The sequence below is a fragment of the Balaenoptera ricei genome, chromosome 1 (assembly GCF_028023285.1).
Source record: "Balaenoptera ricei isolate mBalRic1 chromosome 1, mBalRic1.hap2, whole genome shotgun sequence".
NCBI lineage: Eukaryota > Metazoa > Chordata > Mammalia > Artiodactyla > Balaenopteridae > Balaenoptera > Balaenoptera ricei.
In genome coordinates this window covers 34,839,995-34,864,416 of record NC_082639.1, presented here as the reverse complement: position 1 = coordinate 34,864,416, position 24,422 = coordinate 34,839,995, and the positions used below count along the sequence as shown (strand labels likewise).

General features: G+C 38.3%; 1 protein-coding gene across 9 annotated transcripts in view; it reads right to left on the bottom strand.

The window, feature by feature from the left end:
- The window catches only part of CCDC30 (coiled-coil domain containing 30), a 153,574-nt gene that overhangs the window by 51,814 nt on the left and 77,338 nt on the right, over positions 1-24,422 (bottom strand). For all 9 annotated transcript variants that reach the window (XM_059920039.1, XM_059920012.1, XM_059920018.1 and 6 more), the window contains one exon: positions 2,405-2,584. In XM_059920039.1, the coding sequence (XP_059776022.1) occupies positions 2,405-2,584 (180 nt within the window). The remainder of the gene's footprint in view (positions 1-2,404; positions 2,585-24,422) is intronic.

The following is a 24,422-nucleotide window of genomic DNA, read 5'->3' as shown; positions in this document are numbered from 1 at the left end:
GGTTTTCTCTTTCTAGCTGTGGTGCGCAGGCACCGGAGTGCATGGGCTCTGTAATTTGCGGCACACGGGTTCTCTTGCTGAGGCGCGCGAGCTCAGCAGTTGTGGTGCGCGGGCTTTAGTTGTCCCGCGGCATGTGGGATCTTAGTTCCCCGATCTGGGATCAAACCCGCGTCCCCTGCATTGGAAGGCAGATTCTTTACCACTAGAACCACCAGGGAAGTCCCCTGAACAGTTTTCTCATCTATAAAATGTTCACCTTTCAGGGTTGGGAGGTTTATAAGAGATAAAGTGGACAAACTGTCACTATAAGGTAGTTGGCTATTGCATATGACTCTGCGTAAATGCCTGGCCCAAGGGACCAGCCAAAAGAATGATGTCTCATTACTGAAATGGCAAATAATTTACCCCACCATGAAGGAGATTTAAAACAGAACAAAAAATATCTTCTCTTTTTATCAAGCTCTCATTTACCCATCCCTGAAGGACTCGTTCATTAATCAACAAATATTTATAGGGTGCCAACCATATATAAGATGTCATGATCTGTTGTTATGGTCATTGTGCCTTGACAAAGATGTAGCATTGCTTGAGTACGCTCATAGTAGACAGTTAAAATGATCTAAGAAAGGTGTTTGAAGGGAAAGGTAAAAGGTTGTCTTGAAATGTGAGAAAGATTTGGAATTTAATTTAAAACTACAAAGGCTTGGGGCTTCCCTAGTGGCGCAGTGGTTAAGAATCCGCCTGCCAATGCAGGCGACACGGGTTCGAGCCCTGGTCTGGGAAGATCCCACATGCCGCGGAGCAACTAAGCCCGTGCGCCACAACTACTGAGCCTGTGCTCTAGAGCCCGTGAGCCACAATTACTGAGCCTGTGAGCCACAACTATGGAAGCTCGCACGCCGAGAGCCCGTGTTCTGCAACAAGAGAAGCCACCGCAATGAAGAGTAGCCCCCACTCACCACAACTAGAGAAAGCCTGTGCACAGCAACGAAGACCCAACACAGCCAAAAATAAAAATAAATAAATTTATTTAAAAAAATACAAAGGCTTGAGGGAATATGATCAAATTCAAAAAACCATGAAGGGTGAGAAGTTTATCCAAATAATCCTAGAATTCCCAAAAGGGCTTCCTTTGAAGTTCGAAATAAATGACTATTTGTTTTCCTCCATATCTCCCCTACTAGACTGTGAGCTCCTTAAAAGTAGGGACCTTTCTTAATCCATTTTTATGTCGCTTTTTGAATAAGGTCATTGATCCTGCTACACTAGGGGTGGCAAACTTTTCGTATAAAGGGCCAGATAGTAAATATTTTAGCCTTTGTGGGCCATATGGTCTCTGTCAGAGCTACTCATATCTGCTGTGGTAGTGCAAAAGCAGCCGTCAATAATATGTCAACAAACAGGTATGGCTGTGTGCCAATAAAACTTTATTTACAAAAATGGAAGGCAGGCAGGATTTGACCCATAGGTCAAAGTTTGCTAACCCCTGCACTAGGGGATAAGAACTGTGTCTGTTTTGCATATCATTAAACCCTCAGTATTGACAAGAAGGCCTGCCTTGTGTAGGACTGATGCTCAATAAATATTTGTTGAATGTTGAATTCCAGAATCTTAGATAGGGGCTTATATTAGGTTCCTAGTATATGTTTACAGAATTGAACCACAATTAAAAGAAAGTTCTATTTTACATGGTGGTTCAGTTTGAACATTTTTGTGGTTCATAAAACTTACTCTTTTTTTTTGGCTGCACTACGTGACATGCGGGATCTTAGTTCCCTGACCAGGCATTGAACCCATGCCCCCTGCAGTGGAAGCATGAAGTCTTAACCACTGGACTGCCAGGGAAGTCCCCTGTGTTTCATAAAATTTAGATGAATCTGTGGATGGCAGTTCTATATAGATTATTTTAAAACAAGCATGTTTAGGGGATGTTCCCCCAAATTTTTGATGCACTCATGTCAGGAAGAACAACTTTGCTCTCTCATGATTTGTACCTTGGTGTAGTTGATATTTGATTCAACCAATAATAATGAATGCATCTATTAGAGACTAATACATCCAGAGATAGAACTAGGGCAGTACCACCAGTGATTTAGTTCAGGTCATCGAAATTTACTAAGTGCTAAAAGGTCTAGGTAATGATTTCAAAAGACTGCGTAACTTAAACCTTTTCATATTTACAGGTTGACAGCACACACAGCCTTTCAGCAGCAGAGAAACCATTGAGCTGTGTACCTACTCGGTAGGGAGAAGTTAAAGGAGGGAGTTACCAGATAGCTCACATTGTCTACCCATCTGGGGACTCTGTCGTGAATTATCAAGTTGAGGAATTTTGATTCCTTTATTCCCAGGGTAAATTGAGCAACCGAGACTCTTAAATGAAGGATACGCCCACTGGAGTTACCTTAATGCTTTCTTCCTGAAGTAAGCTGTTATGCTGCTTTAAGTCCAAGTTCTTTCCTCGTTCATATCGAAGCTCCTTTTCTGCTGAGTTGCACAGAATCTGGAGCCGGTGCAAATTCTGGCGAAGTTGCTGTAGCTCCTCTTGCTGCTGGTATTTCAGTTTTTCTCCAGATGATGGATACTAAAGCAAACGTTTTACAAGGGGAACATGGACAATTTGAAAGAATGTTGGTAAAACATGGGTTCCAGCTGTCAGAATGTGATTATTCACATGTAAATACTTTTGGAGTTAGCTTAACTACAGCCAATTACTCTTTTACATGTATTGCTAGTTGTACATGTTCATATAGTTTAACTCCTGTTATATTAGAGTGAAAATATTGAAGAAGTTATGTGAACAAAAGTAATTAAGCATAGAAAATTAACTTTCTTATTTTTCATATTAATGAAGGGGAACAGAAGCGTGGGCAGTTTTAGAGCAAAACATGCTTTAAATAGGGAGTTCAAAGAGTCAACATATTAAGATGCAGAGTGTGAACGTGTATGTGGGTTGCATGTGCGCACGTGCGCATAGTGTCTGTTGGCAAAGGGGAAGAGAACGTTTAGCGAGAGATACTAAATTACCAGGTTTCCTCATCACTTTCCTTTCACTCCCCAGTGATTCTCCTTCGGTTACTCCTCAACAACACACTCTCCTGCCAGGTCTCTCTGGCACAATAAAACTCCCGTGACCAAAGGAGGAGTTATTTAGATTTTCTGAAAGGTAGGCACACACAGCCATGCTGAGAAAGAATTCAACCTTCTCCAGTTCAATAGATAAGATACTGTCTGTTTCCTGAGTCCTGGTCCAGTGTGCTTCCTGTTCATGACATTCTGAAAAGCCCACGTCATTATTCTAGTTTACCTTGCTTATAACAGAATTGCCACACTGAATTCCCCAAGTCCTGTTAGCCCTTCAGTTCCTGTCTTGGTTTAGTCAGAAAGGCAATCTAGATCCAATTTGCTTGTCTTAAGAGCTGCAAGTATCTAAGATCCCTGGTTAGCTCGCTATGGGTAAATGCATGGTTCATCTACACATGTTCAAGTGATATTTATTCATTATTATAGAAGAATACCTAATTGACATTCTGATTTTACCCAGTAGTCTTGAAAGTTTGGTTTAATGTAAATGTATCCCCAAGACTCAGATCTATTTTGGGGGGGGTGGCTATTACATCAAAGTTTTGGAGACTGCAAGCCTAAGGGCAAACCACAGATAAATTCACCAAGATAATCTAAGACATACACCCTGGGAGGGCTTTTGGGAGCCAGCTTGCCACCCTTCCTTAGAAAATTAGCTTGACGTGAGGACTATATGCTTTCTTTGAGTTTCTCAGCAAGTGGAAGCAGATGACAAAACTGTTAAAAGGTCAGGCTGTAAAGGAGACAGACCAGGTTCCACCACAAAGTGTCATTCTAGGCCAATTATTTAGGCTCTCTAAAGCCTCAGTTTTTTCATCTATAAAGTGGCAACAATAGTATTTCTGCCTCATTGTATTGCTTAATATACACAGAGTATTAAGTATAGTGCCTAGAGCATAGTAAAAAAATGTGAAACTACATTTTAAACCTATAAAATTAAGATAATTAATGGTGGTTCAAATATGTTTCAAGAATAGTGGGAAAATAATATCTAGAACTCAGCTACTGTAACCTCACCAGGAATACTGTTGAACAACAGAAATTAAGCCCCCAAAGGCCATCAGCAGCCACAAATGATGTCACAAAACACATATGAACAATATAGCTCACATAGTCACTCATAATAGAGGCTCTCACAGTTTTTATCCTACATATTTGCCATTTATGAGCATTCTTTAAAATTTGGTGTCTGGGTTCAGCATATAGTTACCTAAATTTGCACATTATGAGATTAATAAGACACGGTACACATGGAAAGCAGCAAAGTATTAGCACCATAATCTGACAACAGGGTGAAGACTAAAAACTACACACACACAAGAACTAAAAAAGTAGAACAATCTATAGCTATCAGAAGGTCAAAGAACCCCATACACAGAAAGAGTTTCTGAAATTATCACTGAACAGCACACTGCAGACAAAAATCTGTCTAAAATGTATTTTCTTCCTTGCTTGCTTAAAGAAGTAAATAAAATAGCATGTGTGAGTGTTTTGGGAAATGTGAATCCAAATAACACAAATATGTTATTTTTTCCCATGCAGCCCACGTCTACCTCATTTACTGCTGTATGTACCTTAACACAGGGCCTGGTACATCATAGACACACAATTAATGGGAATTCCCTGGCGGTCCAGTGGTTAGGACTCCGTGCTTCCACTGCAGGGGGCATGGGTTCGATCCCTGGTCAAGGGACTAAGATCCCTGGTTGGGGAACTAAGATCCTGCATGCCGTGTGGCATGGCCAAAAAAAAAAAAAAAAAAAATTGATACTCAATTAATAATTAATACTGGGTGAATAAATGAATAAGAATAACACACTTCTTTCAATAATTCAAAGTCATATTATGGAAAAAAATTACTGGCTATGTGGTATATACATTTGTTCTTTCACAAAATGGCTATTTTCCCAGATTTCCCAGAGAGTTTTTATATACTTAATAGTTTTTCACCTCCCCGCAAGTGCTGAGAAATGATTCTTCAAATAATGGGAAAGGGTAAATTAGAGGAAATTAATAAATTAACTAGGGTGTGACTTCTTATACTGTAAATTTCATTATTCTAAAAGTTCACTGATTATTTTAAGCTCATAAGCAAAGATTTTATCATCTTTGTGACCACAGTGTTCAGCCTCTGCCCAAGCCTCCTACACTGGCCCACTGCCTAATAAAGGGATTGTCTGGGATATGTAAAATCAACCTCTTTTTGAATATGTGATGTCATACTTCTTTTTGGTCTTCTGAGCAAATCCAGTGACTTCCTTCTCATTCAAATGTATCTGAATCTCCTTTCAGGTATATATTTTCCTTGTTTATTATGACTTGCCTAGTTTTCACTCTATCCAAACCTCTTTTCAAATATATTATTGACTTCTTTTACTAATAGTCTTCCTTGTTTTCTAAATGTACACTTGAATCACTTCTCAAATGTATATTATCAGTCTTTTGAATGTGGTTTCCATATGAGTACAAAGCCTCCCTCTAAGGATCTCAAAATAGTTCCTAGAAAAGTGTGTGCAGGGAAATCTTAATTTGTACAAGAGGGAACCAATAAAATTGAGGTAAAAGAATTGAGGTGTAGTCACTCCTTTTATTTCTCCTGCAGGCAGATTTCTAGTAAATAGCAATAGCCATATTTAAAACAATTCCAAGTCTGTGACCTTTCCCCCTCAACAAACAATGTATTTTGTAATATTGAGGCTAGGTACCAGGAACAGAAAATGTGGCACAAATCCTGCCATTCTCTATCCCACCTGCCCAGGGCAGACACTGACAATCAATCAGCATTCCTTCCTGCTGAGCCTAGAAGAAGCCTAAGAACACTTTATAATAAAATATATCAACTGATGGGCTGAGCTGAGATTTTGGTTGCTACTTTATTAACATTCGGGCCATGGTTATGATATTGCTCAACAAATATACGTTAATAGTGATATAAAAATTAAGCCTCTATCCACAGCTTATCCGAGGAAATGGAGCCAGTCAGACCAGGTGTTTATAACACCTACCTGGACGCTACTGTCATCTGAGCTATCCCCAGAGCTCTGAGACTGAAGGAAGCTCTGATTCATACAGCTCAGCTCTTCTCTGAGCCTCACGACTTCCTCAGGCTTCAAGGTCAACTGCTGTTCTTCACCTTTCATATCTTGGTTCTGCTGTGAGTCCTCCTCCTTCTGTCCCTCTCTTGGAAAAGTGCCCTCCTTCACTGCCTCCTCTGGAATTTCCTTCTGCTTACTTCCTCCTAATTCAGGACTTAGCACAAATATAATAACAAAAGACTATCAAAATGCTCATTATAGTAGCAGAATATGGAGGGAAAATATCTACCAGTAAAGAAAGTGCTGTGAGCAAGATTTTCAACTTGAATTCTATAGCAGAGCAGTTATCTTATTCTTGGAAATAAACTTTAGAAACAAATGAGTCTTATCTTTTTTACTCATATTCAGGGAAATGACCCATCATAGATTTTTGTCTACCGGTATAGACAAACAACCAGTTTAAGTGAGTTTTTCACTTTTTCAACATTTAGCATGGCATTGGGCAGATACAGCTTATAAAGATTTTTTAAAAAATCACTCAATAAGCACCAGGCACTTTGGCAGGCACTAGGGCTACAATAGGACATAATCCCTGTCCCTAAGGAGCTTACAATTTAGTGAGAAATAAGGATAAGTTAACAAGTGATTATATTAAGTTAGTAGTAAGTAATCTGAGGCCTGATGGATGAGTACGCACAAGCTAGGCAAATGTAAAGGTAGGGATGTGTGCATACATGCTTGTGTGTGTATATGTTGGAGGGTGGGTTGTTGGATGACTTAATAAATAAGATAGGTAAAAGCCCAGAGGCAAAAGAGAGAGTGTGCTTTAGAAACATCATTTGTAATCTGTGTGGCAGGGAATCCAGTTGAGAGATTGTTGTGATCTGCGTACTAAACAACGGTGACTAGAATAGGATGGTGGGGATGGAAAGGAGGAATGGATTCTAGAGATATTTAGAAGACAATATTGATAGGATCTGTCATTTACTGGATGTGGCAGGTGAGGGAGAAAAAGGAATAATGAGTGACACCTGGATTTCTGACTGGGGCAAATGGGCAAGTGGATGGTAGCCCAAGAAGGGGGAATATAGGTATAGACTGGAGACATGCCTGGGGTGAAGACACAGATACAGAGGAATGTGAGCAGAAACCTTGGGATTAGATAAGATGAGCCAGGGAGGAGCGGGAAAGTAAGAGGAGGAGGATCATTCTGGACAGAAGCCTAAAGACTTGTGAGGAACAAGCAGAGGGAAGAGGCCTGAAGAGGAGGCTCAGAAGCCAGAGAGGGAGGGGGAAAACTAAAAGCCTGTGAGCCATAGAAGTCAAGGGGAGGGAATGTACCTTTCACGGTTAGAGAGTATGAATGAAAAGTAGAGTGAACACAAGTATGCTTATTTTATTTTTATTCCCTTAATCTTAAATTTGTTTCAGGTACTGTGGGACCTAGCCCAAGATGCTCCACAAATTATAGTTGGTGCTCAAATTCTTCAAGAAGGCAGTTTGGCAATACGGATGAAGAGCCATATAAGTGTTCAGACCTTTTGACTGAATAATTGCATACCAATGAATTTACTGAAATAAAACACCTGACAAGAAGAAAAAAGCTGATTGTATAATAATGCTCAGAACCATGGTATTCAAAATAGTGATTAAATGGAGACACAGAAATGGCTAAGAGGTTTAAAGATAAACCAACTTGAAAGTGGTATGAAGACTATTCATCAACATTAAATACTTATTAAAGTAAGATGGTGGAACAATAAATAATATATATGTATATATATGTGTATAAACGTAACACATACTATGGGAAATGTAAATATAGAAAAAACTGGAAAGGAACACAGGAAAAATTGTGTCTATGGAGTTTTTTCCCTTTAAAAATTCCTTTAACACTGTATAAAAAAGAATTAAATATTTTACTTTGAACTCAGCAGTTTTTTAGAGGTAATATATTTGAATGATTAAAAACATGAGATAAAAAGTAAAATGCTTTAAAAATAAATTTCTGATAAAATAACGATTCTTTCCATCCTCCATAAACTCTTTTCCTTTTCCTACTCCCAATGGACGCTAGATATACTTGAAGACTGGGAAAATGCAAACATACACCTATTATTTTTTTTTAATGGGAAAACTGACTTCTGCATTCAGGAAGATAAAGTAGACATAGTTTTCCCTATTTCTCCTACCACGTACAACTAAAAACCCTGGACATTATATATAAAACAAACATAAGAAGACTCTGAAAGGTAGAAAGAAGTCAGATCAGTTAGGTAACTCAGGACCTGAAGAACGACATGGTTGTGGGTTTCCTAGGTTTTCTTGTAGCCTCATATATCCTAGACTTAAAGCTGAAGAAGCTGGCAACCTAGACAACACCAAGAAGCATAGACAGAAGGCTTTTTACTCTATACAGAGGACCAAGAAAAGGACAACCAAGAAAGAAAGAAAATTTTCAGACATTACCCACTTTATTCCAGCCAAACGCCATAGAAAAAACTGTGGCTCCACCCCACTCATGTCAGCAAAGGTCAAGCTGGGAGCCCATACTTCCACCTTCACCAGGTATAATGAGGCACAACTCCCCTGCTGCGGGTAGTGTCAGAGGCCAGGGGGGAGGAGGGACTTTCATCCCTGCCAGGCAGTACCAAACATGGGGAGTCTGGACTTCCACCCCCACCTGGCAGTAAGGAGATACCCTTCTCTTTACTGGGGTAGTTTCAGAGGAGGCCTAGTGGAGAGTCAGGACTTTTACCGCTGCCCTGCTCATGATATCATGGAGGCCAAGTAGAGAGCAGTAACAAGGCATCCTTCACCATCACAGTCAGAGCAGTCCAAGCAGAGACCTAGTGGGGAGTAGGAAATCCCACCATGACCAGCAGTAATGAGGAGCCCCTATTTCCTTGGGTGTCCATGGATGCTGAGTGGGGAACCTGGACTTCTACCCCAATCTGGGGTAGACAGCACCCCCCTCCACATACCCTGCTAGAGTGGTATCACAAGAAGCCAGCTAAATAGAAGGTTAAAACAAGACCTAGAATTTCATAACATAATACCCCAAATATTCAGATTTCAATCTAAAATTACTCATCATACCAAGAACCAGGAATCTCAACTTGAATGAGAAAAGGCAACAATAGATGACAAAACCATGATGACAGAATTATTTAACAAATATTTGAAATGAGACATCATAAAAATAATTCAATGAGCAATTATGAACACATTTGAAACAAATGAAAAAATAGAAATTCTCAGAACTAGAAAGTCTCAGCAAAGAAATAGAAGATATAAGAAAGAACCAAATGGAAACTTTAGAATTGAAAAATACAATAACCAGAATTTAAAAACTCAATGGATAGAATCTACAGCAGAATGGAGGGGACTGAGAAAAGAATCAGTGAGCCTGAAGACAGAAGAATAGAAATTACCCAATCTGAAAAACAGAGAGAAAATAGACTGGGGAAAAAGGAAAAACAAAAAACAAAAAAAAAAAACCCCAAACAAAAAAACAGTGCCTCTCGGAACTGTGGGGCTAAAATAAAAGATCTAATGCTTTTGTTATTGGATCCTGGAAGGAAAGGAGAATAGGCAGGACAGAAAAAGTACATGAAGAAATAATGGCTACAATCTTCCTGAAAGACATAAACATACAGATTCAAGAAGCTGAGTAAGCTCCAAACAGGATAAACCTAAAGAAAACCATACCACACAACATCATAGTCAAATTTCTGAAAATTAAAGACAAATAAAAAAACCTTGAAAGCAACAAGAGAGAAACACTACCTCACAGAAAGGGAAAAACAATTCAAATGACAGCTGACTTCTCATCAGAAACTACAGAGATCAGAAGGAAGTGGCATAACATTTTTCATATGCTGAAAGAAAAGAACTGTCAACCCAGAGTCCTATACCCAGTGAAAATATTCTTCAGGAATGAAGAGGAAATCAAGATGTTCACAGATGAAGAAAAATCAAGAGAATCTGCCACTAGCAGAACTACTCTAAAAGAATGGCTAAAGGAAATTCTCTATACACATAGGAAATGATAAAAGGAGGCATACTGGAACATCAGGAAGGAAGGACAGAAAGAGTAAAAATCTGGATAAATACATTTTTCTTCTCCTTTTGAGTTTCCTAAATTCTGTATGATGGTTGAAGCAAAAATATAGTACTGTTTGATGTGGTTCTAAATGTGTGTAGAGAAAAATTTTAAGACAAACTGTATTATAAATTGGGGAGGGTAGAGGGACATAAAGGGAGGTAAGCTTTCTACATTTCATTCAAACTGGTAAAATGTGTGTGTGTGTGTAAAAAGTAATACCTAGAGCAACCACTGTAAAGCTATAAAAAGAAGCACACTCAAAAATATTATAGAAGAATCAAAATGGAATTATTAGAAAGTGTTCATATAACCCACAGGAAGGCATAAAACAGAAAACAGATGCAAATAACAGAGAGAAAAAACAGAAAATCAAAAATGAAAAAATAGCAAACTGGGACTTCCCTGGTGGTCCAGTGGTTAAGAATCCACTTTCCAATGCAGAGGATGCAGGTGCGATCCCTGGCTGGGGAACTAAGATCCCATATGCTGTGGGGCTATTGAGCCCACAAGTTCTAGAGTCCACACACGACAAGTAGAGAGAAGCCCACACGCCGCAACGAAAGATCCCACATGCTGCAACAACGATCCCGCATGCCGCAAGTAAGACCCAATGAAGCCAAATAAATAAATATTTTTAAAATAGCAAACTTAAGTTCTAATATACCAATAATTACATTAATGGTAATTTGGCCAAACACACCAATCAAAAGATAGAGATTGGCAGAGTGGATTAAAAAACAAGACCTAACTACATACCATTTACAAAAACTCATTTCAAATATAATAATATAAGCAGGTTGAAGGCAAAAGGATGAAAAAGACATATCATGCAAATATTAATAAAAAGAAAGCAAGAGAATCTATATTAATATCCGATAAAGTAGACTTCAGAAATAAGAAAATTAAAAGAAAGAAAAAGAGGGACATTATATAATGATAAAAGGGTCAATTCACCAAGAAGACATAGCAATCCTAAATGTGTATGCACCAAACAACAGAGCTGTGAAGTATTTGGAGTAAAAACTGAATAACTGAAAGGAGAAATAGACAAATCCACAATTATAGTTGGAGACTTCAACAACCCTCTCAAAAATTAATAGAACAACTAGATAGAAAATCAGCTATATCAGTTGATACTGAAAAACCGTTTGATAAAATGTGACACTCATTTATGATAAAACCTTAGAAAAACAGAAATAAAGAGAAACTTCTTCAATTTGACAAAAACCAAACAGCTAACATTGTATTAATGGTGAAAACTGAAAGCCTTCCTGATAAGATTGGAAACAAGACAGATATGTTCACATTCATTACTTTTATTCAACACATTGCTGGAAGTTCTAGCTAGTGCAATTAGACAAAAAAGGAAGTAAAAGGCATACAGATAGGAAAAGATGAAAGAATCTGAAATCACATGATTCTCAGATGATATGATTGTCTATGTAGAAAATCTCACGAAACCTTTTTTTAAAAAAAAAAGCCTAGAACAAATAAGCAAGTTCAGAAAGGTCACAGGATGCAAGATAAATAATTGTATTTCTGTATATTAGCAATGAACACATAGACACTGAAATTTAAAATACAATACCATTTATAATTGCCCAGAAAAATGAAATACTTAGGTGTATATCAACAAAACATGTATAGGTCTTGTCTGCTGAAAACTATAATATGCTGGTGAAAGAAATAAAAGAATATCTAAATAAATGTAGGACATACTGTGTCCATGGATTGGAGGATTCTACATAGGAAAAGATGTCAATTCTCCCTAAATTTATATACAGATTTAAAACAATTCGTATCAAAATTCCAGCAAGATTTTTTGTAGCTACAGACAAGATTATTCTAACATTATATGAAAAGGCAAAGGAACTAGATAGCTAAACAACTCTGAAAAAGAATAAAGTGGAATCAGTCTATCCAATTTCAAAACTATATTATACAGCTACAGCAGTCAAGATTGTATGATATTAGTGGATAGACACATAGATCAATGGAATAGAATTAGAGAACCCAGAAGCAGAAACTCACAATGCCTAACTCATTTTTGTCAAAGGTGCAAAAGCAATTCAATGGAAGAAAGACAGCCTTTTCAAGAAATGATGCTAAAGCAATTGAATATCTACAGGCAAAAAAAGAGAATCCTATCTAAGTCTCATACCGCATACAAAAATTAACTCAAAGTAGATCATGGGCTTAAATGCACAACTACTGATACTCATAATAACCTAGATGAATCTCCAGAGAATTATGTTAAGTGAAAAAAGTCAACCCTAAAATGTTACTTATTGTATGGATACATTTATATAACATCATTGAAATGAAAAACTTTTAGAAATGGAGAATAGACTAGTTAGAATAGAACAGCGCCAGGGGTTAAGGAGGGGGTGAAGTGGGAAGGAAGTGAGGGTGGCTATAAAAGGGCAACATGAGGAATCCTTGTGGTGATGGAAATGTTCTGTGTCTTGACTGTGTCCATGTCAATATCCAGGTTATGATACTGTACTACAGTTTTACAAGAGGTTACCATTGGGGAAAACCAGTAAATGATACATGGGATCTCTATTATTTTTTATAACTGCATGTGAATCTACAATTATATCAAAAATAAAAAGTTTACTTTAAAAAATGAAAAATCTATAAACTGGTCATGTAAGTTTAATATTTATGAAGGTGCTTGATTTGTCACAATTAGAGGGTTGAATTACTTTATAAAGAGTAAATTTAGCCAGACCTAATATAATTTCCTCCTATAGTTGCATAGTGGCCATGTAGTCATAGGAGAAGAGAAGTAGCCTTCATTATGTTTCCATAGTTTAAAGTTTAAATGGTCCTCCTCTTAGGTGGGTAAGTGAGATGTACCTGTAAACCCATATTTAGAGCAGGGCAGTCAGTGAGTCTTCTTTGGCTTGGAGGGAATGATGAGCAGGGCTCTCCAGGGGATAATCCTGGGCTAATGCCATTTTACATCTTTACTAATGGTCTGGATAAATGAACTGCATTCACATAAATTAGTTAATTAAGGAGAATTAGCAATACTTTAGAATGTAGTAATTTAATTTAAAGTGATCTTAATATATTAGGATGAGATTCATTAAAATAAACGCTCTCCAAAAAGAACAGGCTTTATCCTTTCAAAAGGTGTAACAGAAAATGTGACTTAGAAACCAAAGGCAAACTGAACAGATTTTTAAAAGTAATACATATGACTATTATTACTTTATTATTAATGTTATATGATGATAATAATAATAATAATGTAACAGTTGCATGGGCAAAAGTAGACTACCAGCCAAAAATAACATGGAGCTGAGAACACGCCATGCAGTCAGTATACCTACACCTTACGGACTAGAGAACCCACCATGACTCTCAAATTTCTTCTCCCCTCTAACATAGCTCTTAATCATTGTTTACCGAGTTCTGACTGAAACTCACCCCCTCTGTTATTTTTATATCATTCTATAATTTTGTAATTGTCACCAGTCTTCAGCTAGTAGGAGGTGCCTAGGCAGCATCATTATTCTGTTCCTTTTCTAGTAACCCAGATACATAGCAGTTTTAACCTGTACAGAGATTCAAGAAAGAGACTATAATAGTAGAAGCCATGGGATCTCGTCCTGGATCTTCCAACTATTATTTATGCAACGTTTGACAAGGCAAAATCTCTCTGAGTCTCAGTCTCTTCATTTGTAAAGTGGCCTTGCCCTACTCATAAGATTTCTGGGATCTTAAGAAGTAAAATGTGAAGGCATTTTGATAACCTACAAGGACAAGGTACAATTAAAACTAAAGCCTAGTAGAACAGAAGAGTGGCTAGTGATAGAACTCTGTTTTCAGAGAGGAAAGGGAAAAAAATGTTAATTAATTCAACAAATATTTATCAAATATCACTTATATGCCAAGCACTGTTCTATGCACTAAGGACTCAGTGGTGACCAAGACAGCCAGGTCCATGCTCTCATAGAACACACAAAGGAGGAATATGAGGACAAACAATAAACAAGTAAACAAGGTAATTACAGATCATGATAAGTCACCTCTAAACAAGGTGACATGCTAGAGCAGGATGTAGGATTTTCCCTAACGTGGCAGTTACTGATTGTCTCCCTGAAAAGGTAGGAAGGAGTGAGCCACATGGAAAGCCGGCGGAGGAGCATTCTGGACACGGGGAACTTTTCAGTACAAAGTTCCTAAAGAGGGAAAGTGCTTGAAGGGTTAGAGGATCTGAAAGACTGTATGATAAACAAGACATTGTACATCAATGGTACAATGATGAAATTGGAGAGGCAGGCAGAGGCCAAGTTGCAGAGGGCATTAGAAGTCATGGTAAAATTTGGATTTTAAGTGCAATAAGAAGCCATTCAGAGGTTTTTTTGTTTTTTGTTTTTTAACATCGTTATTGGAGTATAATTGCTTTACAATGGTGTGTTAGTTTCTGCTTTATAAAAAAGTGAATCAGCTATACATGTACATATATCCCCATATCTCCTCCCTCTTGCGTCTCCCTCCCACCCTCCCTAACCCACCCCTCTAGGTGGTCACAAAGTACTGAGCTGATCTCCCTGCATTATGCAGCTGCTTCTTACTAGTTATCTATTTTACATTTGGTGGTACATATAAGTCCATGCCACTCTCTCACTTTGTCCCAGCTTACCCTTCCCCCTCCCCGTGTCCTCAAGTCCAGCCTCAATGTCTGAGTCTTTATTCCTGTTCTGCCCCTAGGTTCTTCATAAACATTTTTTTCTTTAGATTTCATATATATGTATTAGTATATGGTATTTATTTTTCTCTTTCTGACTTACTTCACTCTGTATTACAGACTCTAGGTCCATCCACCTCACTACAAATAACTCAAATTCATTTCTTTTTATGGCTGAGTAACATTCCATTGGATATATGTGCCACATCTTCTTTATCCATTCATCTGTCGATGAACGCTTAGGTTGCTTCCATGTCCTGGCTATTGTAAATAGAGCTGCAATGAACATTGGGGTACATGACTCTTTTTGAATGATTGTTTTCTCAGGGTATATGCCCAGTAGTGGGATTGCTGGGTCGTATGGTAGTTCTATTTTTAGTTTTTTAAGGAACCTCCATACTGTTCTCCATAGTGGCTGTATCAATTTATATTTCCACCAACAGTGCAAGAGGGTTCCCTTTTCTTGACACCCTCTCCAGCATTTATTGTTTGTAGATTTTTTGATGATGGCCATTCTGACTGGTGTGAGGTGATACCTCATTGTAGTTTTGATTTGCATTTCTCTAATGATTAGTGATGTTGAGCATCCTTTCGTGTGTTTGTTGGCAATCTGTATATCTATTGTCTATTTAGGTCTTCTGCCCATTTTTGGATTGGGTTGTTTGTTTTTTTGATATTGAGCTGCATGAGCTGCTTGTAAATTTTGGAGATTAATCCTTTGTCAGTTGCTTCATTTGCAACTATTTTCTCCCATTCTGAGAGTTGTCTTTTCATCTTGTTTATGGTTTCCTTTGCTGTGCAAAAGCTTTATGTTTCACTAAGTCCCATTTGTTTATTTTTGTTTTTATTTCCATTTCTCTAGGAGGTGGGTCAAAAAGGATCTTGCTGTGATTTATGTCATAGAGTGTTCTGCCTATGTTTTCCTCTCAGAGTTTTATAGTGTCTGGCCTTACATTTAGGTCTTTAACCCATTTTGAGTTTATTTTTGTGTATGGTGTTAGGGAGTGTTCTAAATTCATTCTTTTATATGTAGCTGTCCAGATTTCCCAGCACCACTTATTGAAGAGGCTGCCTTTTCTCCATTGTATATTCTTGTCTCCTTTATCAAAAATAAGGTAACCATATGTTTATATCCTGTTCCATTGATCTATATTTCTGTTTTTATTTCTGCTTTTGTGCCAGTACCATACTGTCTTGATTACTGTAGCTTTGGAGTATAGCCTGAAGTCAGGGAGCCTGATTCCTCCAGCTCTGTTTTTCTTTCTCAAGATTGCTTTGGCTATTCAGGGTCTTTCGTGTTTCCATACAAATTGTGAAATTTTTTGTTCTAGTTCTGTGAAAAATGCCAGTGGTAGTTTGATAGGGATTGCATTGAATCTGTAGATTGCTTTGGGTAGTATAGTCATTTTCACAATGTTGATTCTTCCAATCCAAGAACATGGTATATCTCTCTGTTTGTATCATCTTTAATTTCTTTCATCAGTGTCTTATAGTTTTCTGCATACAGGTCTTTTGTCTCCTTAGGTAGGTTTATTCCTAGGTATTTTATTCTTTTTGTTGCAATGGTGAATGGGAGTGTTTCCTTAATTTCTCTTTCAGATTTTTCATCATTAGTATATAAGAATGCAAGAGATTTCTGTGCATTAATTTTGTACCCTGCTACTTTACCAAATTCATTGAATAGCTCTAGTAGTTTTCTGGTAGCGTCTTTAGGATTCTCTATATATAGTATCATGTCATCTGCAAACAGTGACAGCTTTACTTCTTCTTTTCCAGTTTGGATTCCTTTTATTTCTTTTTCTTCTTTAATTGCTGTGGCTAAAACTTCCAAACCTACTGAATAATAGTGGTGAGAGTGGGCAAACTTGCCTTGTTCCTGATCTTAGTGGAAATGGTTTCAGTTTTTCACCATTGAGAATGATGTTCGCTGTGGGTTTGTCATACATGGCCTTTATTATGTTAAGGAAAGTTCCTTCTATGCCTACTTTCTGGAGGGGTTTTAAGGTAAATGGCTGTTGAATTTTGTTGAAAGCTTTTTCTGCATCTATTGAGATGATCATATGCTTTTTATGCTTCAATTTGTTAATATGGTGTATCACATTGATTGATTTGCATATATTGAAGAATCCTTGCATTCCTGGGATAAACCCCACTTGATCGTGGTGTATGATTTAATGTGCTGTTGGATTCTGTTTGCTAGTATTTTGTTGAGGATTTTTGCATCTCTGTTCATCAGTGATATTGGCCTGTAGTTTTCCTTCTTTGTGAAATCTTTATCTGGTTTTGGTATCAGGGTAATGGTGGCCTCGTAGAATGAGTTTGGGAGTGTTCCTCCCTCTGCTATATTTTGGAAGTGTTTGAGAAGGATAGGTGTTAGCTCTACTATAACTGTTTGATAGAATTCACCTGTGAAGCCATCTGATCCTGGGCTTTTGTTTGTTGGAAGATTTTAATCACAGTCTGAATTTCAGTGCTTGTGATTGGTCTGTTTATATTTTCTATTTCTTCCTGGTTCAGTCTCGGAAGGTTGCGCTTCTCTAAGAATTTGTCCATTTCTTCTAGGTTGTCCATTTTATTGGCATATGGTTGCTTGTAGTAATCTCTCATGATCCTTTGTATTTCTGCAGTGTTAGTTGTTACTCTCCTTTTTCATTTCTAATTCTATTGATTTGAGTCTTCTCCCTTTTATTCTTGGTGAGTCTGGCTAATGGTTTATCAATTTTGTTTATCTTCTCAAAGAACCAGCTTTTACTTTTATTGATGTTTGCTATCGTTTTCTTCATTACTTTTTCAGTTGTTTCTGCTCTATCTTTATGATTTCTTTCCTTCTGCTAACTTTGGGAATTATTGTTCTTCTTTCTCTAATTGCTTTAGGTGTAAGGTTAGGTTGTTTATTTGAGATGTTTCTTGTTTCTTCAGGTAGGACTGTATTGCTATAAACTTCCCTCTTAGAACTGCTTTTGCTGCATCCCATAGGTTTTGGGTCGTCGTGTTTTCATTGTCATTTGTTTCTAGGTATTTCTTGATTTCCTCTTTGATTTCTTCAGCGATCTCTTGGTTATTAAGTAGTGTATTGTTTAGCCTCCATGTGTTTGTATTTTTTACAGATTTTTTTCCCTGTAATTGACACCTAGTCTCATAGCCTTGTGGTCGGAAAAGATACTTGATATGATTTTAATTTTCTTAAATTTACCAAGGCTTGATTTGTGACCCAAGATATGACCTATCCTGGAGAATGTTCCATGAGAACTTGAGAAGAAAGTGTATTCTGTTGTTTTTGGATGGAATGTCCTATAAATATCAATTAAGTCCATCTTGTTTAATGTATCATTTAAAGCTTGTGTTTCCTTATTTATTTTCATTTTGGATGATCTGTCCACTGGTGAAAGTGAGGTGTTAAAGTCCCCTACTATGATTGTGTTACTGTCGATTTCCCCTTTTATGGCTGTTAGCATTTGCCTTATGTAATGAGGTGCTCCTATGTTGGGTGCATAAATATTTACAATTGTTATATCTTCTTCTTGGATTGATCCCTTGATCATTATGTAGTGTCCTTCTTTGTCTCTTGTAATAGTCTTTATTTTAAAGTATATTTTGTCTGATATGAAAATTGCTACTCCAGCTTTCTTTTGATTTGCATTTGCATGGAATGTCTTTTTCCAACCCCTCACTTTCAGTCTGTATGTGTCCCTAGGTCTGAAATGGGTCTCTTGTAGACAGCATATATATGGGTCTTTTTTGGTATCCATTCAGCCAGTCTATGTCTTTTGGTTGGAGCATTTAATCCATTTACATTTAAGGTAATTATCAATATGTATGTTCCTTTACCATTTTCTTAATTGTTTTGGGTTTCTTATTGTAGGTCTTTTCCTTCTCTTGTTTTTCCTGCCTTGAGAAGTTCCTTTAGCATTTGTTGTAGAGCTGGTTTGGTAGTGCTTAATTCTCTTAGCTTTTGCTTGTCTGTAAAGATTTTAATTTCTCCATCAAATCTGAATGAGATCCTTGCTGGGTAGAATAATCTTGGTTGTAGGTTTTTCCCTTTCATCACTTTAAATATGTCCTGCCACTCCCTGCTGGCTTGCAGAGTTTCTGTTGAAAGATCAGCTGTTAACCTTATGGGGATTCCCTTGTATGCTATACGTTGCTTTTCCCTTGCTGCTTTTAAAATTTTTTCTTTGTATTTAATTTTTGGTAGTTTGATTAATGTGTCTTGGCATGTTTCTCCTTGGATTTATCCTGTATGGGACTCTCTGTGCTTCCTGGACTCGATTAACTATTTCCTTTCCCATATTAGGGAAGTTTTCAACTATAATCTCTTCAAATATTTTCTCAGTCCCTTTGTTTTTCTCTTCCTCTTCTGGGACCCCTATAATTCGAATGTTGGTGCATTTAATGCTGTCCAAGAGGTCTCTGAGACTGTCCTCAATTCTTTTCATTCTTTTTTCTTTATTCTGCTCTGCAGTAGTTATTTCCACTCTTTTATCTTCCAGGTCAGTTATCCGTTCTTCACGTCAGTTATTCTGCTATTGATTCCTTCTAGAGAATTTTTAATTCCATTTATTGTGTTGTTCATCATTGTTTGTTTGCTCTTTAGTTCTTCTAGGTCCTTGTTAAATGTTTCTTGTATTTTCTCCATTCTGTTTACAAGATTTTGGATCATCTTTACTATCATTACTCTGAATTATTTTTCAGGTAGAATGCCTATTTCCTCTTCATTTGTTTAGTCTGGTGGGTTTTTACCTTGCTCCTTCATCTGCTGTGTGTTTCCCTGTCTCCTCATTTTGCTTAGCTTACTGTGTTTGGGGTCTCCTTTTTGCAGGCTGCAGGTTTGTAGTTCCTGTTGTTTTTGGTGTCTGCCCCCAGTGGCTATGGTTGGTTCAGTGTGTTGTGTAGGCTTCCTGGTGGAGGGGACTAGTGCCTATGTTCTGGTGGATGAGGCTGGATCTTGTGTTTCTGGTGGGCAGGTCCCCATCTGGTGGTGTGTTTTGGGGTGTCTGTGACCTTATTATGATTTTAGGCAGCCTCTCTGCTAATGGATGGGATTGTGTTCCTGTCTTGCTAGTTGTTTGGCATAGGGTGTCCAGCACTGTAGCTTGCTGGTGGTTGAGTGGAGGTGGGTGTTAGCGTTGACATGGAGATCTCTGGGAGAGCTTTCACTGTTTGGTATTACAGGGAGCTGGGAGGTCTCTGGAGGACAAATGTCCTGTACTCGGCTCTCCCACCTCAGAGGCACAGGCCTGACACTCGGTTGGAGCCCAAGGACCCTGTCAGCCACACAGCTCAGAAGAAAAGGGAAAAAGAAAGAAAGAAAGAAAGAAAAAATAAAATAAAATAAAGTTAATAAAATAAAAAATAAAAAATAATTATTAAAAATTAAAGTGACACAAAAAAGAAAAAAAAAGAAAGAAAGAGAGAAGAGAGCACACAAACTAAAAAACAAATCCACCAATGATATCAAGTGCTAAGTACTAAAAAAAAAAAAAAGAAAGAAAAACCAGACAGACAGAACCCTAGGACAAATGGTGAAAGCAAAGCTGTATAGACAAAATCACACAAAGAAGCATACACATACACATTCACAAAAAGAGAAAAAGGAAAAGTATATATATATCGTTGCTGCCAAAGTCCACCACCTCAATTTTGGGATGATTCATTGTCTATTCAGGTATTCCACAGATGCAGGGTACATCAAGTTGACTGGAGATTTAATCCGCTGCTCCTGAGGCTGCTGGGAGAGATTTCCCTTTCTATTCTTTGTTCGCACAGCTCTGGGGTTTCAGCTTTGGATTTGGCCCCGCCTCTGTGTGTCTAGAAATAGACAGATTAAATATTTTATATTTTCATGGTAGAACTGACAGGAGTTGTTGATGGGTTAGAAGTGGGGAGGAACCAATGATGACTCCTAGTTTTGGCTTAATCAACTGTGTGAATGGAGGGGCTATTCACTAAATGGATTGGGCTGGGGAAGGAATAGTTTAGAGGAAGAGGAAAAATACGTTTGTGAAATGGATATAAACTCACTGTCAAACTGAACTGGAAATGGAAATCAACTTGAACATTTATCAAACAATTCTTGATAAAGATAGTAAGGATGCAGTGAGATGGTAAATGAGAGCATATTAGAAAAAATAAAACTCATTAAGGCATTAACATCAAGGGGAAGCTGCTAGCTGTTCTGGCCCAAGCTTCCTAATACAGCAAACCCAGGCTGAGTTCAGCTATGCTCTGTAAATTTGGGGTTGCCACTGGAAGTCCAACTCTGGCTTCAGCCTCAAGTACATAGTAGGAATAGTGGGAATTCCATTCATTCAAAAATTTTTGAGTATCTACTATGTGTCAGGTATTATTCTATACACTGGAGACAGTCCAGAACAAGACAGACTGGGGCTTCATTCTCCCTCCCATCCCACCCCCATGTTATGCATATACTGAGACTAAAGTCCCGAGCAAGTTTTTAACTGCATAAAGCTCTTCTTCACAACTGACTTAGAAACCAAGTGTTCCAGCACCTTCTGGCCGTTGGGATATTTGTGACTATACCCTTTCCAAAGCAGATAAAGTAGTAACTTCTCCTGACTCAGGAGACTTGGGACCTCACCCAGTCCTGCCAATAACTTGCTAAGTGCATGACTGTGAGTGAAAGAGTCATTTTTGTTCTCTTGGTCTGAGACCTCTGCTGTGGAAAGAGAAGACTTAGCTAAATAAAGTGGTTCTCAAACTTATCTCAGCTGTGGACCCTTTCTCGAAGTAAAATCTTACATAGAGCTCCACATATGAAACAGCTAAGAGTGGATCTTCGGCTTGAAATGTGCACTGAAGGCTCACAGTCCCACTCATCAGGCTCTCCTCATCTCCCAAGGTAGTTTCTGAGCCCCCCTCCCCAGACAGCTCAAAGCTCAGAAGGTAGAAGTTTGAAAACCACTAGTTCAGACGATCTCCTGCAGGTCCCTCCTGTTCTAAGATTCCATTTCTCTATAACAAAAGCACTATAAACAGCAGAAAAACAAGACACAGTCCATTACCTTAAGGAGCTTAAAATCTAGTAGAGGAGATGTATTACAAGAATCAAGCAATTTGGCTTATTGAGCAGCTTCTATGTGCACGGGACCATGCTAGGTGTGCTGTGACACTTCCTACTTCTCTTCAGTTGAAGATTCTGGCTCATGGCATTCTGGCATCTTCTTCACCCCAAGTCCTGCCATTATCCTGGAAGATTCCAAGGTCCATATAGATCACCCACCAATGCCTTGACATCTCACTTCCTCAGTCTCCTTATCTCCAATTACCTTGTCATCTCTCCCACTTTGCCAACTACTTGCATAACCACACTAAGGGTTGTATCATCAATAACTGCTTCACTTCTGAAATACTAAAATTAGACATCTGGATTCCAGCTTTTCCTTTTTACATAATTTGCTCTCAGTGCAATCATAAGTACCTTAAATTCCTTGTCCAGCTCCCTTTACTTGCTTCTTTATCCAATGCAGAGTCTATAGAGTTCATTATTTTACTCACTGTCCAAATAAAATATTCAATTCTCTTGCCCTATTGTCCTTCCACTCCATTTATGTGGCAGAACCTCAACCCTGTATAAATTCAACTGTCTTCTCATGTCTATACTAATGTTGTTAAACATAAATTCAGGGTCTCTGGCCTTGACTGGACCCTCCACAGTCAGCTTTCCTTTCCATTCCTGCTCTTCCCAGTCAGCTTTCTTTTCCTTTCTCCACAGTGATTATTTCAAACTTTTTCACTCTCTTGCAAACTCTGATATTTCTATTCCTCTCCGACTTTCAGCAGATGACTTTGCTTCCTGCTTCACAGAGGACACAAAAACCATTGAACAAGTCCTTTGGTTTCCTCTTAAGTTAAAAACCCATTTGGATCTCTGTCCATCCTTCCTTTCTTCCTCCCGATATGATGGACAAAGTGGCCTACCTCCTGACTAAGGCTAGCTGTTTTCTGATTTTCTGAGTCATAAACCTGCCCATTTGGGGACTCTTTCCCACGAGTAATTAAACATAGACAAATTTCCTCTTAGCTTGGCTCCATAATCTCTTCTCCTCTTCACAATCAAACTTTTTGGAAAGCGTTATCTACATTCACCATTTTCACGTACTCATCTCTCACGCCCTCCTCAATTCACTCCCATTCACCATCCCATGGGATGGGATCTAGGAAGCGATCTGTTTTCTGCCCTTCATTGGAACTACTCTTATTAAAGTCTCCAACCACCTTCTTGTTGCTAAATTCAGCAGTCACTTTTTATCCATTATTTTGTTTGACTCATTGGCAGTACCTGACACTCTTGACTACTCCTTTCTTCTTGAAATACTCTTTAGCCTGGCTTCTGTAACACACACTCTCCTGACTTTTCTCCTACTTCTCTGGCTGTTTTGTCCCATTTTCCTGTTGGGAGCACTCCTTTTGTCCACATAGAGAGGTTTACCTTAGGTTTCTACCTTTGAGTGTTTTTATCAACCAACATATGGGAACATCTTATCCATCTGACCATCTACTTATTGATGATTCTCCAATTTATCTCCAGCCCAGGCCTCCAAACCCATAAATCCAACTGTTTGTTGAACATCCACACATGGCTGTTCCAAACACACTCCGAAGTCACTGTCTCAAAAGCTGAACTCCTCTCTCTGGTTTGACACCATCAAAACAGAAAATTAAGTCTTCCTTAACCTGTTCTCATACTCAAATCTCTGCCTATAGTATCTTCTTCCTCACTTCCTATACTCATTAATCCCTGAGTCCTGTTGACTCTGTCTCCTCTCAATTCCATCCACTTGTCACCATCCTCACAAACATCATTACAATAACAGCCTCCTAACTGGTCTTGCTACCTTCATTCTGGTACCAACCATCTACTTTCCACACAGCAGGCAGAGTGATTTTCCTAAAGCACAAATCTGTTTGTGTCTCTCCCATGTTACTAAACCCTGCAGGAGTTTCCTATTGTCCAAACTCCCTAGTGCAGACAAACGTGTTCCTTCATGGTCAGGTCCCTGACTACCTCCTCATTCTCATCATCTCCTTCCTCATTCCCTCTCTTCACACTCTAGGCTATAGCAGCATTGAGGTCATTTATAGTTCCTCAAACAAATCAGCTTTTTCTTGCACATGTCTATCTCCCCTGAAAACTATTCTCCCATCTTTTTCCTTGGCCCTTAAATTCTCATACTTTAGGACTCAATTTGTCACTTCCTTTAAGAATATTTTTTAGTTCATTAGCCTAGACCAGAACCCCTCCTTTGTGCTCCCATAGTATCCAATACTCCCTTGTTTAACTGTTTATCTTCCCCCATCAGGCAATATGGACCCTAAGGATAGGATCTGTGTCTTATTTTGTAGCTTCAGTATCTACCTACAGTATGTCGCACATGGTAGATATGCAGTTTATTGCTGAATGTGATTGTGTAATGGATCTGTGATAAGGGGGGCTGGGAAGTAGGGCACAGAAGATAAGCAAGCAGGGAAACAT